The sequence below is a fragment of the Podarcis liolepis genome, assembly GCF_965112155.1.
Source record: "Podarcis liolepis genome assembly, chromosome: 10".
In the NCBI taxonomy this organism is placed as follows: Eukaryota; Metazoa; Chordata; class Lepidosauria; order Squamata; family Lacertidae; genus Podarcis; species Podarcis liolepis.
In genome coordinates this window covers 17,744,514-17,766,514 of record NC_139562.1, presented here as the reverse complement: position 1 = coordinate 17,766,514, position 22,001 = coordinate 17,744,514, and the positions used below count along the sequence as shown (strand labels likewise).

Here is a 22,001-nt window from a genome sequence, read left to right as displayed (position 1 = left end):
AGTTACCTGCAGAAGTGCCTCCTTTCCTGTTGGGTGGAGTAACCTCTGCTCCCCCTTCACCAGCCCAGCCAGCAACCACATGTTCTCTGCCAACATTTTGTTTTCCATAACAAGTTATGGGTGCTTAGGGATTGTAAAAAGTTCATAACTCTTTTTGTCAGTGCACCAGTACTTCTGTGCCTGGAGTGCTGGAAGATCAAATCAATCGCTTTTATTTAGTTGATGTCAGGCTTCAAGGCATGGGAAACAAGCAGGGACATTTTCCAGAAGTGAGATTTTGCAACTGAAGCCTTTCCAAATGACCCGCTGTGTCTCCAGTGCAGCAGTCCCACTTGAAGATATTAATACAGACTCCTTTTTGGAATTTCTCCATATGTGGGCAGTAAGAGCTTCCAGAGATTTAATAGACATCCTCACTCAGATTTTGCTGTTTCAGTTGCTCCCTGCCTGGAAATTGATCTCGTGACAACATCTGGCCTTTCCCTGTATCTGTGCATTCAATAAAGAACGCCTTTAAAGTCTTTTATACAAAATCTGCTTTCCAGGTTGTGTGATAACAGAAGGTTTTGTCATGTGCTTAAATCATGCACTGGTTCTGACAGCAAGGTAGCCTAAAATGAGCTGTCATCTCTGCCCCTCCTCTACAAAGGGGTCACTCTTTCAGACCTGTTAAAGGAGTGATTAAGGCAGCTGCATGCTTTCAGGCCACACCAACAAGCATCGCTCATCTCTGATTCAGCATCATCAGCCCCTGAACAGACCTCAGACCAACCATTGGTGAGAAGATGTATGTGTCCTTGAGAGACTAGGAACTTTGGTGGATTCACAAGTGGAAGCCTGGGGATTCCCTTGCCTTATGCACTTGAAATCTTAACAATTTGTGAAGAAAATAATAGTTGTTCATTGACCTAAATTAATTTAAATATCAGGGTTTAGCTTTCCGTTCCTAATGCTAAAACTGGGATGGGAACATTTCACATGTTGCCTGAAACTGAAACATAGTACGGTAATTCCTCCTTCAATATCCATGGGGGTGTACCGGTGGGATCAAGCACTGACAACACAATTTACAAGGTCAGAAAAGGCAAAATATCAGGAAGGCAGTTTTTGCTTGGAGTGTTTCAAACTTCACACTCAATCCCTTGCAGGATCACATTAAGAGAACTTAGCTGAGCTGTACCTGCATTGCTCAAGACCTAGTCACATATTACCCGTATATAATAAAAAGTAATTCAGTGACAGCAGAGAAGAGTCTTGGTTTCACACACTCTCTTCCTACCAACCTAATCATAACATACTGCTGCATTACCAGTGCTTGGACTAGTTGACCCCTAGTGTACCTTCCAACTCTACAATTACATGGTAAAGAATATAACGTACAAGCTAGGCTGTTCCACAATTACAGCCTCTTTGACCCTGCAATCTCAGGCCCAATATTGAAAGCAAGGGGTGGCACTGGGGTCAGAGCACTCTGCAGATAGACATGAGTGGAACATTCCTGTTTGACCATTTGGTAAAGGGAGGGATCTGCACCGACCAACAGGCCCCACCCCCACCTCCAGTCTACAGACTGCTGGAGAGCCTCATAGCCATGGCCGCTGCCTGTCCTCTACATCAGTGTTTCCCAACCGGTGTTCCGCGGCACACTAGTGTGCCGTGAGACATTGGCTGGTGTGCCGTGGGAGGGAGGCGGGCGAGTCGGGCGGTGAGAGGCGGCGGCGGCGAGGATCCGCGTCGAGCCGGGGGCGGCTCCGCGGTGGTGGTGCCGAGGTTTCTCTCTCCATTCTCCCCTCACACACACACACAGGAAATAACACAGGATCAGCTGACAGGACCCAGCCAATGGGGCGGCGGCGGGGCAGCGCGTGCAAAAGGGAGGAGCGCGAGACAGCGGACGAGAAGGAGGCCGGCATGTCCGGGCAGCAGCAGCAACAACAGCAGCAGCAACTCCCGGCGACGGCTCCTCAAGCCCTGGGCAACCCTACTCCCTCACCGGCCTCGGCCGCCCTCCTGCTCCACCCACCGCCGCCTCCCCCGCCGCCGCCGGCCACCTCGGCCCCGCCGCCGCCCCTCCTCCGCCCGCTATCGCCGCCACCACCACAACAGCCGCCGCCGCCTCAGCTGCCGCCGTCCCTCAGTCCCTCGCTTTGCTGCCTCCCCCCCCCCCACCCCCAAAGCTTGGAGGTTCCCCGGCAAGGGGGAGGGGGAAAAATTGAAAACTTTCACTTTCGTGCGTCCCTCCCGGCGTGACGCTGCACGCTGACGTCACGGGGCTGTAATGGTGGTGTGCCGCGAGATTTTTTTCATCAAACAAGTGTGACTTTGCCCAAAAAAGGTTGGGAAACACTGCTCTACATATCTCAGTTGCCACAGTTACTACTGAGGCAGGAAACAGATGGTGTTGCCTAAAGGTCATTTATGCCTGAAGGGCCCCTAGTTTGCTGATATCTAAGAAGTTTGGCAATAACAGACAGTAATGGATTCCAGAAATAATCTGGAGTCTTGCAAGGCTGATGGCTAACAGAATGTACTGGGACATGGCTGTACATAAAGCACCAGCTTGCTGAGGTAGGTATTGCTTTCTTTTTTTGTTTCTCTACCAGTGCAGAAGTAAGAACAAAACTTAGAACAGCAGAATGCAACATATTAGTGTCCATTTTGCCCCAGGTAAAATTATTGAGGAAATTAATGCATATCTTGTTTATCTGCACACCAATGGCCCTCAAGCAAATGTCTCAGAGACATAAACTGCACAAGAAACACATTTCCCTGTAATAACATCAGGATTGATGGCCTAGAGTTTCCTGAAGGAATGAACTGCAGTGAAATGTGTCTGAAAAGTGTGTTTCAGAAGTGGGAGTGGGGTGGTGGGGTGTCAGTGAAAGAAAAGGGAGCAAATCTCCCGTGTTTGCCTAGGAATTTGACTGAAATGTCCTGGATTTTAAGGGACATGATGCTTGCTTTAATTATTATTTTCCACTTAAGACTCACATATTGCAAAAAATTTACACAGGGGAAGAAACGAAAACTAAATTTCTACACAACAGGTGTGGAGGGGGATTTAACCAGTATCTGGGTTTGTAGGAAATCCCCTACTGGCAGCAATAGGGAATTTCCTCCCAATGTAGATACTGATTCGAAGTATTTAATTTCTGGCCTAGTTTGGCCCTGGATCTACATAAAAGCAGGAAGGAAATAGTTAAAATATCTTATATATGCCCTTAAATATTAATAGGACATCTAAACCACAAAGAATCCTGTGACTGAATGTTTTACCACACGAGCTTTCGTGACAGCAGATTTGCTAGTATTTAGTCTGTAAAAACAAACATGGTTATCCTTATAGAACTTGTGTATATTTTTTGGTTGTTAAGAATACACCCTTGGATAAGCGGGATCCCTGAAGCTTAATGCAGTTTGGCCTAGCTATTTCACACAAAGAAAAACTTGCTGCAGGAATCTGGGCCGGCTGAAGACATTTTGGCACCTGAGGCGAATCACAAAATGGCACCACCGCTCTTGGTTGGGGAAGAAGGGGTGAGTGAGGATCTACATTGAGAACGAGGGGTGGGTGGGAATCAAATTAACCTTGCCTGATGGTTTAAGTAGGAATCAGACACCATGGGGTGGGGTGGGGGGTGCAGAGCCCAGTAGACCCCAGAGGGCAGCTGCTGACATTTCTTCCCTAGGGGTGTGAGGAGACCAGCAGTGCCTCTTTTTCAAGAGGCCATTGTGGAGGTGGCATGGCGGGCTGCCAGGGAGGCAGCTGATCCGGCCTCCAAGGAGTGCGCTGCAGCCATCGCTGCCACCACAGCAGCGGGCGATGCTGTTCCTGGCAGGAATTAAATGTTAACTTTTTGTACGTTGTTTTAGTAATCCTCCTGAAGCGTAGGACACAGGGTTGTCATTCTTACAATGAAAATAGAGAACAGAGCTTTGGGAAACACTGTCTTGTCCTATGGCCATGTAGTGAGTTCATAGTTGAGGTTACACTTTAATTGACTGATGTCAGGGGTCAACAGCAACACTGCATTGCTATAATAGTAGTAGTAGTAGTAGTAGTAGTAGTAGTAGTAGTAGTAGTAGTAATTAATTATTATTTATACCCCGCCCATCTGGCTGAGTTTCCCCAGCCACTCTGGGCGGCTCCCAATCAAGTGTTAAAAACAGTACAGCGTTAAATATTAAAAACTTCCCTCACTTCCCCAGTTAATAACAAAGAAAGTGTTGCTATTAACAACCAGTGAAATTACAGCTGGCACTTGTGGAAACAGTACTTGCCTAAGCAGGCTGAAATGCAAACAGTGTTTGTCTAAAAACCGGTTTTAAGGTTAAAAGCACATTTTTAAGGTGTGCTTGTTCTCCTGGGTGGAGCTTGGGGCACTTCTTTTGCCAGGCCCAAAAAGGAGAGGCTTGATGAGTACAGAGATGTGTGTTTTTTCCTCTCCCACTTACAGTGTATTTACACAAAATCACTGGGAATTTGTGAACCACCCCTTAAACATTGGATAGGCTTTGCTTGTTGGAGGAATCCAGATGTGAGTCAGAGACTAAAAACTGATAGAGAGAAGGAAGGAAGGGAGGGAACCGGCTGCTTGCAAATAAGGAAGGTAAGCTAGCTTCCCATCTTTCCTGACTTCTGAATTTGCATGTGTTTCACTCACAGGGATATATTCTAAAACTTCATATTTCAGAGACAGTCTACAATGCATGCTTTTCTTTATGAAGTCCTAACTCTGAGGAGGAACTCAGATTCCTAATAGTTATAAATGAAGGACAGAAATTATTTTGTTCTGTTTAGCTATTTCTTACAAAGATGTTCTTTTTTTTCTCTTCCAAAAGATATTTATTAAAGTTTTTAAAATATAACAATGAAAATGAAAAATAAAAAGAAACAAAATACAAAATACAACATAAAAACAATTAAAAAACAAATAGTTTTCCATAACATATCTTCCTTACGCTTATTTCCCCAGACCTCCTCATACCTCCCTTCTTTGTATTCCACTTCAATTTGTTAGTTCAGCAGATCCTTACCATTAAGCTTTTACCCATTTGTAAACCTTTTTTTTCGTATCTCCTAAAGCATTACAGCTGGAAACCCCTTAGTTTCTTTCCAACATCCTTCTAACATTCATTAATTTTACAATATTTCTGTAAATAGTCTTTAAATTTCTTCCAGTCTTCTTTCACCAACTCTTCTCCCTGGTCTCGGATTCTGCCAGTCATTTCTGCCAATTCCATGTAGTCGATCACCTTCATCTGCCATTCTTCCAGAGTGGATAAATCTTGTGTCTTCCAGTACTTTGCAATGAGTATTCTTGCTGCTGTTGTAGCATACATAAAAAAAGTTCTGTCCTTCTTTGGCACCAATTGGCCGACAATGCCCAGGAGAAAGGCCTCTGGTTTCTTCAAGAAGGTATATTTAAATACCTTTTTCAGTTCATTATATATCATTTCCCAGAAAGCCTTAATCTTTGGGCACGTCCACCAAAGGAGAAAGAATGTACCTTCCGTTTCTTTACATTTCCAACATTTGTTATCGGGCAAATGATAGATTTTTGCAAGCTTGACTGGGGTCATGTACCACCTGTATATCATTTTCATAATATTCTCTCTTAAGGCATTACATGCCGTAAACTTCATACCTGTGGTCCATAACTGTTCCCAGTCAGCAAACATAATATTATGTCCAACATTTTGTGCTCATTTAATCATAACAGATTTCACCGTTTCATCCTGAGTATTCCATTTCAACAGCAAGTTATACATTCTTGACAGATTCTTAGTTTTGGGTTCTAACAGTTCTGTTTCTAATTTTGACTTTTCCACCTGGAAGCCTTACAAATATGTTCTTATACTGTCAGGGACCTACATGCCTCACACACAGTAATTTAGAGACAAGGGTTCAAATGTGTAATGTTGTTTGTGAGCTTCCTGATAGCTCAGTTGGTTAGAGCACAGTGCTGATAACACCAAGGTTGCAGGTTCAAACGGGACAGCTACATATTCCTGCATTGCAGGGGATTTGATACTAGATGATGCTTAGGGTCGCTTCCAACTTTACAATTCTATGATTCTAAGATTATCCTATGCCACACCTTCCATTGTTCCTGTGGGTACAACTGTTCCTTTCATTAAATGCACACCAGAGCAGCAAGAAGGGAAGGTCTATATGTTTCTTTTTCTTTTCTTTTTAAAATGATATTCTACCCTGCTCCTGCCAACCTAGCAGTTCGAAAGCATGAAGTGCAAGTAGATAAATAGGTACCGCTCCAGTGGGAAGGTAAACAGTGTTTCCATGTGCTGCTCTGGTTCGCCAGAAGCGGCTTAGTCATGCTGGCCATAAACCGGAAGCTGTACTCTGGCTCCCTCGGCCAGTAAAGCGAGATGAGTGCTGCAACCCCAGAGTCGTCTGTGACTGGACCTAATCGTCAGGGGTCCCTTTACCTTTACCTTTACCCTAGCTAGCTTATAGGAGAGTTGTTAGCCCCTGTTCTAGAGTGGAATGCTGGAATAGATTGCTTTGGACTTCAGTAGCCAGAATGACACTATCTGTGCAAACTGCTACCACATTTCAGATTCTGCTTTTGGCACTTGTGGTATAACTCATGCAAATATGCCCCAGGGTTAGGTCTGAAGGCACATGAGGTCACTACCTTGCTGAGAGTAAGTAAGTGGATGGGTGTCAGCCTGAAAACCAAATGTGCACCACCTTGGAAGAAATACAGTATGGGATATAAATGTGAGAAAATAAATTTAGTGCATGCATGTGAATGATGACTAACTGCAAAGTCACTAGTAGTATTTTGGTAATAAACCGAACCAGAAAGGTATTTTGTAGCAACAATATTATTAAATAATTCTAGCTGGTTATATTTGACTAATTGTTTATGTGTGACTCATTGGCTTTGCAAAATTGTTGCTTGACTTCTTTTGGCATGGCTGGGCAAGTAAGTTATATAACACACAAACAGCATAATGATGACCATGAATACACACAGTCTTTTGTTCAATGATGGCCGCTAAGGCAACAGCAAGACACTCCCAACCCCTTCAAAAGCATGGAAATTGTTTGAACATGCCATGCCTTTCATGCTTCCCCGTTGTTGTGATCCTCCAGGAGTTCAGAAGTCTTTTGCTGCCGCCTTCAGGTGAAGTAAAACTAACAAGATTATCTTACTCTCATCTCACTGCCAGAAAAAGACCCAGATTCAGCAGCTAGTCTTCTAAATTTCACAGAGATGCAACATTGATCTCTTTTTATTGCTGATCTCAAAGAATGAGATACTTAACAAATAATCTGCAGTAGTTCCTATTTGTCCATCCAAGCCAACTCCCCACTCACAGCACACTTCTGGGCAATCTTTCATGGAACTCCAGAACCTCACTTTTTGGTACCTTCAGTACCCACTAATTTCCCACTTCAGAGATTAATAGAATTATGTCACAGTTCTATGCATCTCCTAGTGATTTTAGTCATCATTTCCACACCAAATTCTGTGATCAGTATTATAGACTTCAGGGGGCAATGTCTGGTTAATGTTCTCTAACCCTTGTCTCATCCCCCTTGGTGAGGCATGTGCCCACATCCCCTTCTCTCCTCCGCTGAAGATTCTTTGGCCTCTCTGGGTCCAGAATGGTAGGCGTTTCCTTGGCACTTCTTTTACAAAATAGTGGCTTAAAAGTGCCCAGGTTGGGTTGCATTTGAGACAAAAACCCCTCTTTTTGTGTCTGGTGGCCTCTGGGAAGCTATTCATCTGACTTCACTATTCTCCAGGAGCTGATTAAGTGATAAATTGCCTCTATGTTTTAGAACTGACACTGTCATTTGTTACCTGTAATATACCCCTGGCAAGCAGCATGTCAAGAATCACTAATGGTGTTCTCTTCCCCAGCAGAACAAAGACAAAGAGGAATGCGCCTCCATATTTGAAAGAATTTTCCTGTGTCAGCAGCACAAGCAGCTGCTGCTTTCACCAAGAAACAACATCCCCAAGGAACAATGAGGGACAAGAAGAAGATTAGGTCAGCCCTGTCCTTTTTGCTCCTTGCCTTTTGAAAGTGGGGAATTCTATGCTCGAGTGATATAAATGATGCTTAGCTTATCTGTGGGAACTGGTGGACAGGCAACAGGATGGAGCAGAGGATAGTTAATGTCCTCGATTTTTCAGACATTTTTTGCTAGTTTTAATTCTGCCTGAAAGGCTGAATAACCTGGCTCAGTGTTGTTCAAGTTGTAAAATAGCCCAGAGCCATCTCTAAGCTTGCTGCTTGTGGATATTATCTACCCTGTAAGCCTGGTGCTTTCAGTGTCGACTAGGAACATCAGAAGAACCCTGCTGAATCAGACCAAAGACCAATCTAGCTTACACTAGCCAGCTAGATGCCAATGGGAAGCCCATAGGCAGGACATCGGGACAATAGCCCTCCCCTGCTGTTGTTTCCCTGTGACTGGTAGATCCTGGAGGCTGTATACAGTCATTGTGAATAGTAGCCATTGGTGACCTTGTCCTCCTTGCAGTTGTCTAATCCTCCTCTAAAATTGTCTGAGTTGGTGGCCATCACCTTATATTGTGGTAGTGATTTCCAGAGTTTAATTATGCTGCTGTGTGAGGAAACTCTTCCTCTTGTCTTCCCTGAATATTCTACTGTTCAGCTTCATTGGATGATCATGGGTTCTAGAGTATTATGAGATAAGGAGATAAAAGAAAGACAGACAGACAGAAAGAAAGAAAGAAAGAAAGAAAGAAAGAAAGAAAGAAAGAAAGAAAGAAAACTTTCTCTATGTTATGCATGATTTTGATGCCCTGATGCTTCTGGTCCTGACAAAAATGTTTCCTTGTGATTATGGGCATGAACAGAAATTATGGTGCAGAAACAGTGACTAGTCCACATTACTAGTACAGTGGTACCTCAGGTTAAGAACTTAATTCGTTCTGGAGGTCTGTTCTTAACCTGAAACTGTTCTTAACCTGAAGCACCACTTTAGCTAATGGGGCCTCCCGCTGCCGCTGCACAATTTCTGTTCTCATCCTGAAGCAAAGTTCTTAACCCGAGGTACTGTTTCTGGGTTAGCTGAGTCTGTAACCTGAAGCGTCTGTAACCTGAAGCGTCTGTAACCCGAGGTACTACTGTACTTAAAGTGACCTAGTGAAAGTTGAAGGGAAGCTGATTCAAGACTGATTCAATACACTTCTTCACACAAGGCATAATTTGCTTACAGAATCTGCAGCCATAAGATGCAGTGATATGTGTTAGTTTAGGGGCTTTTCGAAGAGGCATAGAAAAATTAATGCTATATCTATGAATGGCTTGTAGCTAAATTGAGCCTTCGTGTTCAGAAGAAGTTTGCTTCTAAAAACTAGTGACTAGAGGGTGTGTGTGTGAGGCTGTATGGATAGACTGTTGTCTTCATGCCTTCTTTGTTGGCTTCCTGTACACATCAACTCAGCTGCTGTTCATCCTGCACTAGATGAACCAGATCCAGCAAAGTTCTTTTTTAAAAAAGCCCGTATGTGCATTGCAACTGAATGTGAGTGCCAGGATGAGCACAAGAGAAGATAACAAAGGTGAAGGTCACGGAGGCTCCTATCACAGCTCATGGAATTGCTTTAAAGCAGGGGTGGGAAACTTTTTGGACCCAAGGGCTGTATAACTGTGGTGGAAAGCTATCAGGGCATGCACGTATGTCTGCTGCCTTGAGCTCCTTGGAGAAAAGGGTGGGTATAAGTGTGGTGGTGACTAATAATAATAACAATAACAATAACAATAACAATCTGCTAGAATCCGTGTACCAAGTAATATCATTGTAACTTATCTTATACTTTACAGCCTTCCAGCTAAGTTAATCAATGGAGGTATAGCAGGACTTGTGGGGGTGACTTGTGTTTTCCCCATTGATTTGGCCAAAACCCGTCTCCAGAACCAGCAAGGACAAGCCATCTACACTGGAATGTATGTGTTGTAAGGCTTTGTTTAGTGTGATATGTGTGGTGTGGCATGGGGTATTAGGCTCTAAGCTGGGTATTAGAGTCCAATCTGGTTTGAATTTTGTATCTTTCAACCCTCACTGCCTCTCAGTCTAATCTACCTCACAGGGTTATTGTGGGGATTAAATGAGAAGGGGGATAATCATGTATGCCACCTTGAGCTCTTGGAAGAAAAAGGTGGAATATAAGTCTAACAAACAAACAAACAAAGAAGTTGGGGATGGATGAACTCCTTCCAAGTTCTCTCTTTTCTACTCATTCTTCTACCCATACTCCTAATTCTCAGAGTAGACCCATCGCAATGGATGGCTATGACAAGTACTATTTTTCTAGAAAAAGAGGTGCTGGAACTCACTCAAACATATGTATTCTGGTTTTTTTTAATTTACATTCTTAAAAGTAGCTAAAAAATTCTTGCAAATATAAAATGCAAACGTCACAACCAACCAAGCAGCAGGGATATATCAACCACAAATTAAATTCAGAAAGTGTCCTAAAAAACACCACCACCTTTTCTTGTTGCCCAAAGACCAGCAGAGATTGGGGAGAGCAAATGTATTTGGGAAAGGAGTTCCATAGTTTTGGTGCTATAGCTGAGAACGCTGTGCCCCAAGTAAGCACCTACTGAACATCAGACAGTTGGGGAAACTGGTCAGAGTCACAAAAGTCAGTCGCAATCTTGAAATACATGTTGCTAACTCTTGTTTCTCTCTATTCCTCTCTTATTCTAGGAGGGATTGTTTGGTGAAGACAATTAAATCAGAGGGGTTCTTTGGCATGTATCGAGGTAATGCTTATAAAAATGGAAAGGCCATCCTTTTTGTCTGAACTGCAATCAGTGGCGTAGCGTTGGTTGTCAGCACCCGGGGCAAGGCAAGTAATTTGCGCCCCCTAACCCGTGGATTTGCGCCCCCTAACCCTAACCCCCAGATGTTGCGCCCGGTGCGGCCGGCCCCCCCTGCACCCCCCACGCTACGCCACTGACTGCAATAGCAAAGCGCAATGGGCAAAATGCTTTTGCTGTTGTTTAGATTATATCAGTTGAACAATAGAGATAATCGGGTGGGGGTGTGTGTTTGAAATGAAATTTTAAATATTGGTATCAAAAGAGCATATTTAACAACATAGCCAGACACTGGAGAGACCTGTCAGGAGTAAGCATGGACCAATGGTATCAAGTAGTATGGGAAACAGCCTTATTAGAAAAACTAACCAATAAACTGAAACTGACATGGGAACATATAGAGGAAGACACCTTCACCCTGGTTTGGTTCCCCTTTATCACATATACAGCCCAACAAGACAACAAGAATCTGCCAACAGCATATGAATCAATCTGGCTAATACACACTCACACCCCACTTTCTCACAAAAACAACTCTCATTACAACCAACCAAAGACGACCCAACCACACCCTAAGTCTTAGGGCCTAAGCTACCCTCAACCTCTCTCACCACCAAGGAAATATGACAAGTGAATAGTAATGAAGGGGAACAGTTAGGGTTACCCCAAAAAGCCCTAAGACTGTTTGTGAATCCCCCCCCAGCCAGGCCTCGCCTCAAGCATTTTTAAAACTGCATTTCCTCCAAGACAAAAAGCATTAGCTAAGCATATTCCGCTTGCTGTAACTAAAAAGATTGCAACAAAGGTAGAGAACAGTCCATTGTTTCTCAGGCCTTTCTCAGGCTTTTGGCCTTGCTAAAAACCACATTGCAACTTGCTTTCTGTCCAGGAACCATGCCAAAGCACAAGAATGAAACAACTGGAACACTCTGAAACCCTCTCACCCCCTTTCTGGGAAGAGTCCAAAAATGGTCCCAAGACAGGAACTTTCTGTTCATGCTCAGGGGAACTCATGGGCAGGACTCTTGAAGAAGGAGGAGAAAAGGGGAGGGAACTGGAAGGGGGATATATACTCTGTGCAAATGCATGTGAACTTGTGCTTGTTTTGTGACTTATCACACTTGCTCCTCTGCCCACCCGGGATGGCAGAATAAAAAGCTCTTTCTCTGGATTTAACCCCTTGGTGTCATTTGGTTCCTTTCGTCCCTGCTCGGGTGCAACATTTTCCTGTTCATGGTTTAAAAAGGCCTAGAAAGGCTACAGTAAGAGAACCCATACAAGTAATGCTGACACAACGCCCCCCAGTAGAAAAATAGAAGCATAACCACCCGACCGCAACCCACTCACCATTCCCCGCTCCCCCTCTTCCCCTCTTTCTTTCTTTCTTTCTTTCTTTCTTTCTTAAACCAATTAATGAAGCAAGAACCTGTACATTGACCACTAATAATGAAACATATGTTGTAGATATTTTTCCACATTTATGCTATTTTTGTGATATACAAATGACATGAGAAAACTTGGTATACTTGTATGTATTCTTGTTTATAAGACCCAATAAAAGAGAGAGCATATTTTAATAAAATGTGGGAGGATTTTCATAATGCATATTTTTTGTACTTCAAGGAACTGCAAATCTCTCTCTGTGTGTGTAAAAATGGATAGCCTTCTGCTAGGCCGCACCAGTCCCCACAGTATTGAGAGATGCTGTGCAGACCAGGGCAGTCCCCTCAGTGTCTCCCCACACCACACAGGCCAGTGCAGGCTGCTGCTAGGCCTTGCACCAGGCCATGCTGGTCCCCACAGTGCCTCCCAACACTGTGGGGTCCAGTCCAGCCTTCTGCTAGGCCACGCCGGTCCAGTCTGACAGCATTGGAAGATGTGTGTGAGGTCACGTGATGTCTGGCACATGTATAATGTCACATGTGCGCCAGCCCCTCCAATCTTGGGGGCAACCCGGCGCCTGTGGTGGTACTTCCTGGACTGCACAATTTCAGGTGGCCAGTGACAGATCAAAAAGGAACTTTTGGAGAGTTCAGGGGTGCTTTTTTGAGGAACCCAGATTTCCTGCTATGCCTCACAGGAGGCTATCAGGGCACTAAAATGGCTGTCTGAGCATCCTGTAATAAATTAATTCGTATTTCACAGTTACTTTTGTTTAACTAGCTAAGAGACTACCATTTCCCTGTTGTCCCATCACAATCTTTAAAACTGACCAACAGTGCCCTCTTGAGTTCATTCTTCATGCACCAAGTCTAGAGAGCAAGGAGTGTCTTCTGGAAACTGCAAGACTTTATAAGCAACTTTTTCTGACATTCGGCACTCCATGTTAAATTGGGGAAATATTTCTAGTGCTAGTTTTTCATCCAGTTTAATATCATTTTAATTGGGATATCATTAATACTTTAATTTGCTACCTTCCAGAAACCTCCAGGAGTGTGTTTAGTACATATTATTTTATTGTTGTTAGCCACCCTGAGCCTGGCTTCGGCTGGGGAGGGCGGGATATAAATAAAATTATTATTATTATTATTATTATTATTATTATTATTATTATTATTATTATTATTATATTACAAGAGGAGTAATGTATTGATGTACCATAAAACTGGGTGCCTTATTGCCTCTCCCATCTTCTCACAGGGGCTGCTGTAAACCTGACTCTTGTCACTCCTGAAAAAGCAATCAAGTTGGCAGCCAATGATTTCTTCCGACAGTTACTCTCCCAAGATGGGTATGGGGTAAAAAGCATTCAATAATTCCAGTTTCTTTGTTTTTATTATTTATTGATCTATTCATCTATCTTTCTTTATTGTTATTTTGCCATTTGTGGGATGTTCTTCAAAACCAAAAAGTCCTCCTATAAAACAGTTCAAAGGGTATAATGAAACACCAGAATCTCATCATGAATAAATTATATATATATTTTTAAAGCTAAACACCATCAGAGCAGCATGTGAAAATAAATAGTATGAGAATAATAACAGTCAGCCTGACATAATCAAATCCTGATAGTGGCCCCATTCCCCCACCCTCTAGTATATCACACCACAGTCAATTTGTAAGCCTCCTACCAATGTCCTGGCTTTAGGTCACAGTGGCAGTGTAGAGGAACTTTTGTGTGTGTGTGTGTGTGTGTGTGTGTGTGTGTGTGTGTGTGATAAATCTGTAGTCCTCCCTCGGTGTTCCTCTGACAGTGTTCACTCCTGAAATTCCCACTAACAGAGGCACAGCAGGCTTGAGCTAAAATAGCCACTTTCACTGTTCAAAGTGGAGAGCCGCTACCTGACTCCTGCCAGTGTTCTTTGGTGTAGTCTGTAATTGCAGGATACGAACTATAGGCAGCTCATATCTCAGGTGAGCCAAGAGGCTTATGTATCTGTAGAGAGAGGAGGAGACATTTACACATGGATCCTAAGATCTTTGATGAAGATGTTATAATTTTGTGTGTGTGTTTCTCATAGAGCTTCTGCTCTTGCACCTTTAACAGTGACTTCCTTTGGCAAACAATGCTCATCTCCACAGCTCCACTAATTTCATCTAGCCTTGGTAGCCAGGCCAAAACTTTTGACCACTAGGTCCTTGCCATTCCTCTCCAGTGCAACCCTATGCATGTTTACACAGAGGAGAGCTTCACTGTGTTCAACAGGGTTTACTCCCATCCGAACATATATAAGAACGCAACCTTTGTCCCTGACTTGTGGAAGGGGAGCAGAGGCTTGTCTTAGTATGAATCACCCAAGGTGCTCTGAGTTCCTCTGTAAAATGGCCTGCAGTGAAACTTTAGGGGCTGGATTCAACTAACCTGGTGTGCTAGTAGAAACTATTGTAAAGAGTTCTGCTAGCACAATGGGCGTTCACCCACTCAAGCGTCACCCAAATCTGCTCTGGAGGATTGGGAAAACCCTCAGAACAGTGTGGGAGAAGATTGTTCTGTCTGGCAAGCAAAAATGCTTGTGCCATTGGAATGATTATCACAGTGCAACACTAAATTCCACACAAGGGCTCACCATTCTGATGGCAGGAAACCAAGCCACCCACCATCAAAAGGACCAGCTCAACCTTTATCTCTTGACAGGAGCTGGAGAATAAATGGGTATCTTTCCCCTTTTTGTCCTCAGCAGCAAAGCACATTGCACAGCTGAGTCTTTTTCTCTCTCTCTATCTCCAAGCTAGACAGGAAAGCTGGGGCTAACCATGGGAGTGGAAGTGTGGATCCCTGTTGATCTCCAGGCTGTGAAAAGCTTCACTCTATGGAAGGCACAGAAATAGCCCAGACCATTCCACTCTCATGATAGTTTGGCAAGCCTATAGTTGTGGAAGTGCATTTATTTTGCATCTATGCTTCTTTTGACAGAAAAAACTTGTCATTGGTGAGAGAGATGCTTGCTGGCTGTGGAGCTGGGACTTGCCAGGTAGTGGTCACATCTCCAATGGAAATGTTGAAAATCCAGCTCCAGGATGCTGGGCGGCTAGGTAAGTTCCCATTCCACCCCCCTTTTTTTGGGGGGGGGTTGTGGAATGATGGTGAAAGCAAAGTCTTGAATTAAATGAACTCCAACTATCTCTATTTCTCAGACACAGCCCCTAATTCCCATTACTTATCTCTGTTATACTTCTGTCCATATTTTGCTGTTGCTTAATAGTGATTACTTGCCAAAATGTGCTTTTACTGGGCAAATAAGCAAATTAATATCTGAGTTACTTAGAGTATAGGTGTGGAGAACCTTTTCTGTCCAGTGAGCTAGGTTCTAATCTCTCCTTATCTCCTGTTGCTGCTATGCTTGAAACTCTAATTGTTGGCACTTCAAAGTGCAGAGTGAGGCAGTTTAAATGCCCGTTTGCAGATAGCTCTGCACGGCTCTTTAAACCAATGGTTTTCATACATTTAAAGAGCATTGTGGAACTGTTTGCAAAAGAGCTTTCAAACAGCTCCACACCACACTCTTGCTGCAAACACCTGTTCCTACTAGAGGAACAGAGATACATGGCCAGACTGATCAGGATTGAACCCTCCATTCACCAGCTGGTGATCAAAGGGTTCAACCCTGCTGGCTGCAAGGGTCTGTTTCACCAGCACATTCCCTGCATTCCCCGGCAGAAATGAATCCCACTCATCTGCTGGCATTGGCCAGTTATGTCAGCTAATGGACAAGTAGCCATGGTTTGTGGAAAATGGCTTCACGGACCAACTTGAACCTCATAGTGGGCCAAGATTGCCCCCAAACTGGAGGTGTCCTCCCCCACTGTAGTAGTACCAGAATATATTTGGATTGGGGTAGTTGTTGCTGGAGATGGTGTGATATGATGTTCCTGAGACTGCAATGCAAGGAACCCATGGAGTGACAATGGAAAGTTAGGAGTTTTATTGCTTGTTTTCTTTTAGCTGCTCATCAGCAGAAGGCCTTGGGACAGGATGGACCAGCTGCTGCCACCTCCCATTCACCACCAGGACAGCCTTACACAGCCGGGTCCACAGCAGCCTCTAAACGCCCCTCTGCTTTCATAATTGCCAGAGATCTCCTGTGCACCCAGGGAGTTGCAGGCCTGTATAAAGGGCTGGGAGCCACCTTGCTCAGGTTAGAAGAGAGTGAACTGTTCCTTCCTGTTCATTGTAGGATGGCAAGCTGCTTTAGTCTAGAGGTCTTGAGAAAGGAAATTTAGCATTCAGGCTACCTAAGGCAGGCTGAGATGTGCTGGTCCCAGAACAAGGAGATATCTTCTCAGTGTTGGTCTGCACCTGGAGAGGCAGAGAAGAATGCTTCAATTTCTATAAATGCCCTAGAAGGATTGATTTCCCATTCTAAAGGAGGGTCTTTTGCTTTTAAACCATCACTTGGATCCAGGAACTCCATACTCATGAGCTCCATACTCATGAGCTCTGCACGTAAGTCCCTATTGGTTGTTTACATGGCTGCCTGAGCATTTAAAGCTAACCAGGGGTGGGAGAGAATTAGTGGGAGCTTCATATTGTGCATGGAAATCTGGATCCAAAGCAATTGCTATGATCTATATTGAGTCTACAGCCCTCTTTTCCTCATTGTGGGGTATAAGAAACTAAAGGTTGCTAACCCATATACTAACCAAAGACCTCAAAGTACTTCATATTCACAGGTGGTCTCCCACTCAAGCAGCTTATAAAAGGTCAGGATGCTTCCACTTTAGAAGCTTCATCTAGTGCAGGATGCAGCAGCCGGACTGCTCACAGAGGCAGATTACTAGCAACATGTTACTCCACTGCTGAGAGACACTGGTTGCCAATTTGCTGGTGGGCTAGGTTCAACATCTTGTGTTAATTCACAAAGTCCTCATCAACTTGTGCTCAAAATACCTTATGGACAGGCATTCACAATATGATTTTCTCATATTAACCCAACAGTATCAACTAATGTTTTATCGATGCTTTTAATTATGTTTTGCAGATATTTAGCGATAAATGATACTGTATTTTATGTTGTAAGCTGCCTTGATATATTTTTTTTTACAAAAGTAGTGATAATAAATAAAATAGTTTTAGCTGCTGGAATGTGTCACATCTTCAGACTGTTCTCTGGACATAGGGACTTTGCTCTCAGTTGCACAAGGGTGGGTTTGTTCAGGGTGGTGCTGGGATCAAAGCTAAACGTTAAGCAGAAACCTAAAGTTTTAAAATTCCATGATACATTGCAACTGTGGGGAAAGTATACTTGTGTGAAAATATAAAAGCCTGTAACAACTGCGAGGGTAGAAAGTATGGCAGTCCAAATGGGAGGAACAGTTGAGCTGTGAAAGGGGAAGGTGAAAATTGGTTGAGAAAAACAGCTTCAACAAGAGATTAGCTGATTGTATTGTTTACCTAAAATGTCTCACTTCTACTCTCAACAGGGATGTGCCCTTTTCTATTATATATTTCCCACTTTTTGCCAACATCAACAAGCTGGGGCAGGCAGATCTTGATGAAAAAGCCTCTTTCTTCCATTCATTCATCTCTGGCTGTATTGCAGGATCTGTGGCAGCAGTGGCCGTGACCCCATTGGATGGTAGGTATTAGATGGTGCAACTATCATAAGGCAGTGACTTTTGCTTACGTGTGCGTGTGTTTATGAATTTTATTCCCTCCCAAGAGGCCGCAGTAGTGCTTCAAGTGAACTATTAAGACCTTGCCAACGCAGACCCAAGATTAATTAAGCTCCTTATAAGGCTGCTTTCTAAGTTGCATTGTCCATAATGTTTTACGTGCTCTGCAAAATAATCTGCACTTCGCACATGAGTATATAGAAGCTTTTTCTTTCCCAACCACATGAATGGGCTGTTAGCAACTAAGAGTACTTACTGTATCAGGCAGACTATTTATTCCAGGAAAATAGAGGGAGCTATTTCTTATAATCAGTGATGAGTGAGCCTTGTCTGGAACAGCGCCGACCAACAGATTAGCTGGGGCAGCATAATGATTAAGTGAACCTTACTAGAGAAACAATATTAATGCAGTGAACAGACTACATCCGATAAGAGTGTTGAACCTGGGTTTCAGTTGCTGCTTGGATAGAAAGCTCAGTGGTGATACTGGGACAAGGCACAACCCCTTCATCTAACCAACTGCTAGTGGAGAACCATGAACTCATTGGAGAAAGGACAGATTTATTTTGATATATCTATTTAAGATAAGATTGCCATGAAAATACAAACATAAACACTGAAAAATTAATGATAAGCTTATATGCTAGAAATCCTCAAGTCACAGCACCGGGTAGCCTGGGAAAGCTTAAATGTAGAAATTTTAAAATAAATAGTACATCCCTTTGGCAAATCCATGTTTTCATACTGCAACACTGTTGTGAGGACAACAGAACTTATATACGTGAAGTGCTTTAGTGAGGCACCATGTGTTTACTATTATGGTGATGAATGATGATCGATGAAAAACTGATGTGGAATAACAACACTGCATTTTTGACTAGTACCAGGAGCATGTATTCATGCCAGGAATGAAATGAACAAATAAATAAAAATCCCAATTTTGCACTAAGAAGTCTGTAAAGCATGCAACTTTGCAAAGGTTTATATCAGTTCCTGCTTGTTTTAGTTCTAAAGACCCGAATTCAAACTCTCAAGAAAGGACTGGGAGAGGACACCTACAATGGGATTGTTGACTGTGCCAGGTAAGCAGACCGGAACTCTTGTTTTACTGGTACTCAGGTCATTGCTCTATGTTAACAATGTTCTGCAGTGTACATTTTGCAGCACGTCCTTCTGAAATGGCACCATCCACTCACAAGAGAAAGATGGCAGCAGGCTTTGAGGAACCCTAGAGAGGATGGAATGGAGTAGTGTTGCTGGCACCCTTAACAGCAGCATTCTACACTACTTTAAGGTTTTCCCGTTTCTGCTTCATTCATTCTTCTTAGGAGGAAAAAGCTGGTAACTGAGCAAGCTGATGCATGATTTCCAATTGTATACTGGAAAAACATAGTATTTCTGAGTATAAGCTAGCTTTCCCCCTTGCAACAGCATTTAAATAAGACATTGAAAATGAGCAGCCAGCAAAGGAAATAAATATTCATAGGCAGCAGCTCTGAGTAACTGACCACAAGAGGCAGTGGAACACAAATATGACGGTTCCCAATTCTTGCCGTGGCTGTTGCTGACATATTAAGTTAAACACAGCTTACTCTTGGGTGCTTTTAACTTTAAAAAGCAGTGGGGTGTCAGAGATGAGGAACTCTCTGATTCTTTATGTTACTAGACTGCAACTCACAAGATCTCTGCCCCTGGGCTGTGCTGGTTGGAGGTGAGGTGGGTTGGGGTTCAATGACTTCTGGATGGAAGTCTTGGTTGCTTTTTCCTCTCATGCTGTGGTCCTGGCCACCTTTGCCTCCACCTCCCCAGCTGTTACTTGATTTGGGAAGGCAGCTCTCCTGCCTTGAGAAGAAGCTATGTAAGTAATCAGGAGACTCATCTCTGCCACTTTGCCTTTTACTCAGAGAACCCTAAATAGGAAAAAAAAAACCCTCTAACTGATAGTAACAGTAACTTCAGGAGCTGTTTTACCAACCCACTCTGTTTCTCTCCTCTCCAGGAAGGTCTGGATTCACGAGGGCCCCGCTGCCTTCATGAAAGGGGCAGGATGCCGTGCACTGGTTATAGCTCCTCTCTTTGGCATAGCCCAAGGAATGTATTTCATCGGCATTGGAGAACAGGTCATGGAATATTTCAAATAGTACCCATTCCAAAACACACTGGATCATGAAATAAGATCGCAAGAGTTCTGTGACACTAGCTACTTGAAAAGATATGGAAACACCCTGTAAATACTTGAATGGCTGTGAACAACTACCCAGTCTACCACTATCCAGGAAGATGGCCTAAAAAACACCACTTCCAGGTTTGTCATTGCTTCATTTTCTAAAACAATCCTCTGCACTGGGCAGATTTCTGGGACCTAAAAGGTAACATGCCAAAGGTTGTGCTATGAAAAGGAATGGGTTGCAAGTGTTATTTCTTACTTGCACCAAACGTTGGCCAACACTTTTCAAGCTGATCTATCACACACACCACTGCAGACCAGGATGTATAGCCAGAGATTGAATCTGGATCCATCTACTTACAAAGCTTACACTTTACTAGGGATCTATGGGGTCCTTCACAGTGCTGCCTGGTTCTTCTCCATTACAAGTGCATTTATAAATATCACGACTTCATATTTTTATGTCATTTCGTAAATGCTTCCAAGTTGGATCAAGGATAGCAGTTTAGTGGAGGTTAATTTCACCCTTGCTGCCCTGATCTCATGCTGGAAATATTTTCCTGTACATTTTATTTGGTGATCCTGCACTGCTGTATACATTTCACCACAGAACCCTTTCTGATCTTTCATTTTAGAAGCAGTCTCATCATTGCCACCCTCTTCTCTTCCAGTGCATGTATTTGCACACATAAATTAATGGCTGTTCTTAATTGTGTATTATGTTTCTAATGTGACCATCTGAGCTCAGCAAGTTTCTATTAAGCCACTTCTGCATCTGTAATGGGATAGTGTTAGTTACAGCATCTGATGACAGTCTGCCAACTGCTGTTCAGCTTGAGGTGGGTGGGGGAGGTACGACCTTTCCCATTTGCTGTTTGTGCATAACCCAGAGCTGTGTTTAGACAACACAGATACATACACAAAGGAAATATTTGTGTTTGCCAAACCCTAAAGCATGCTGCACCTTAGTGACTGCTCAGCAATGCAAATCAATGGTCAGGAACCATCTTCCTCACCTACTTTAAATGGAAGACAGAAAGCAAATGAAGTTTCCAGCCCTCGTGTCTCTGGCCCATTTGACTTTTCCTAGACTACACCTCTCACTGGCCGTGTTCTGTGCCCTCCTTGAGTTCTCTTACTGCCTGCAAATTGTCTTTGAGCTTTGATAATGCTGCTTGCCTGGATTGCATGTGGAAATGTCTTTTTGATGGCTGAGATATAGCCTACTGTGCAAAGGCGAGAACTGCATCCATTGCTCTGCCTACTGTTGCCTCTAGCCTCAACCAGTTCTGCCATGTGATTCTCAGGTGACTACCAAAGGAATGCAACTCTTGGGCTGACAAAAGCTTTCCGCCCCCTTGTTTACTCATAACCACAAGGTCCAGAGGCATTATATTTCTGAATACCAATGGCTGGAAACCACAGGAGAGGAGACTGCTTTTGTGCTCAGGTCCTGCTTGCATTTTCCCCACAAGCATTTGGTTGGCCACTGTGTGAACAGGGTGCTGGATTAGGTAGGTCTGATATGTTCTTTAGCACGACTATAGTTAACAGCAACCACCATGTCTCTCTTCCACTCAGTTCTTGATAATATGAGACTTCATTTTTTGGTTAGAATGTGTAGCTTTCACCACTGCACAGAAAATCCTAAAAGTGGCAATAGCAAAAACGGGCCAAGGATTACCCTAGTTGGTGTGTGCAATGGTGCTTTGATTGGCCAGAAAGATGACTAGTTTCTACCCCCTTTCCATGGAGAAACTAGCAGAAAAGTAGTACCCATCCAACCTCAAACAAAAGAATCTTACTGTAAACCTGTTCCTTAATGCATGGAGAAATAAAACTTTAAATAAAGTAGTTTTGCTTCATTAGACTGATATAGCTTTTAAAAAATGTAGAATTTATGGTTTGTTATGCTTGGAACCCCTAAAAAAAGCCAGTTGTAATT

At 43.3% G+C, this 22,001-nt stretch overlaps 1 protein-coding gene across 5 annotated transcripts; it reads left to right on the top strand.

Moving 5' to 3' along the window:
• Positions 1 to 2,369: 2,369 nt before the first annotated feature.
• Positions 2,370 to 21,910, top strand: SLC25A18 (solute carrier family 25 member 18). Of its 5 annotated transcripts, none has more exons than XM_083461703.1 (12): positions 2,372 to 2,568; positions 3,375 to 3,537; positions 4,458 to 4,610; positions 7,902 to 8,028; positions 9,835 to 9,957; positions 10,724 to 10,779; positions 13,477 to 13,567; positions 15,191 to 15,309; positions 16,220 to 16,412; positions 17,698 to 17,852; positions 18,896 to 18,971; positions 19,889 to 21,910. In XM_083461703.1, exons 4-12 carry the CDS (start codon positions 8,006 to 8,008, stop codon positions 20,028 to 20,030), a joined length of 978 nt encoding a protein of 325 aa, XP_083317829.1. In that variant the 5' UTR covers positions 2,372 to 2,568; positions 3,375 to 3,537; positions 4,458 to 4,610; positions 7,902 to 8,005; the 3' UTR covers positions 20,031 to 21,910. The 5 variants fall into 5 exon arrangements, with proteins under 5 accessions (XP_083317832.1, XP_083317829.1, XP_083317831.1 ...); XM_083461705.1 differs by having other exon boundaries at positions 7,899 to 8,028; XM_083461706.1 differs by lacking the exon at positions 9,835 to 9,957 and having other exon boundaries at positions 2,370 to 2,568.
• Positions 21,911 to 22,001: the final 91 nt, after the last annotated feature.

Bases quoted from the DNA above. Each gene is read 5' to 3' on its own strand.
- SLC25A18 (XM_083461703.1), top strand. From the start codon at position 8,006: ATGAGGGACAAGAAGAAGATTAG. The intron at 15,310-16,219 runs GTAAGTTCCCAT...GTTTTCTTTTAG, and splicing joins CCAGGATGCTGGGCGGCTAG to CTGCTCATCAGCAGAAGGCC. The intron at 17,853-18,895 runs GTAGGTATTAGA...TGCTTGTTTTAG, and splicing joins GGCCGTGACCCCATTGGATG to TTCTAAAGACCCGAATTCAA.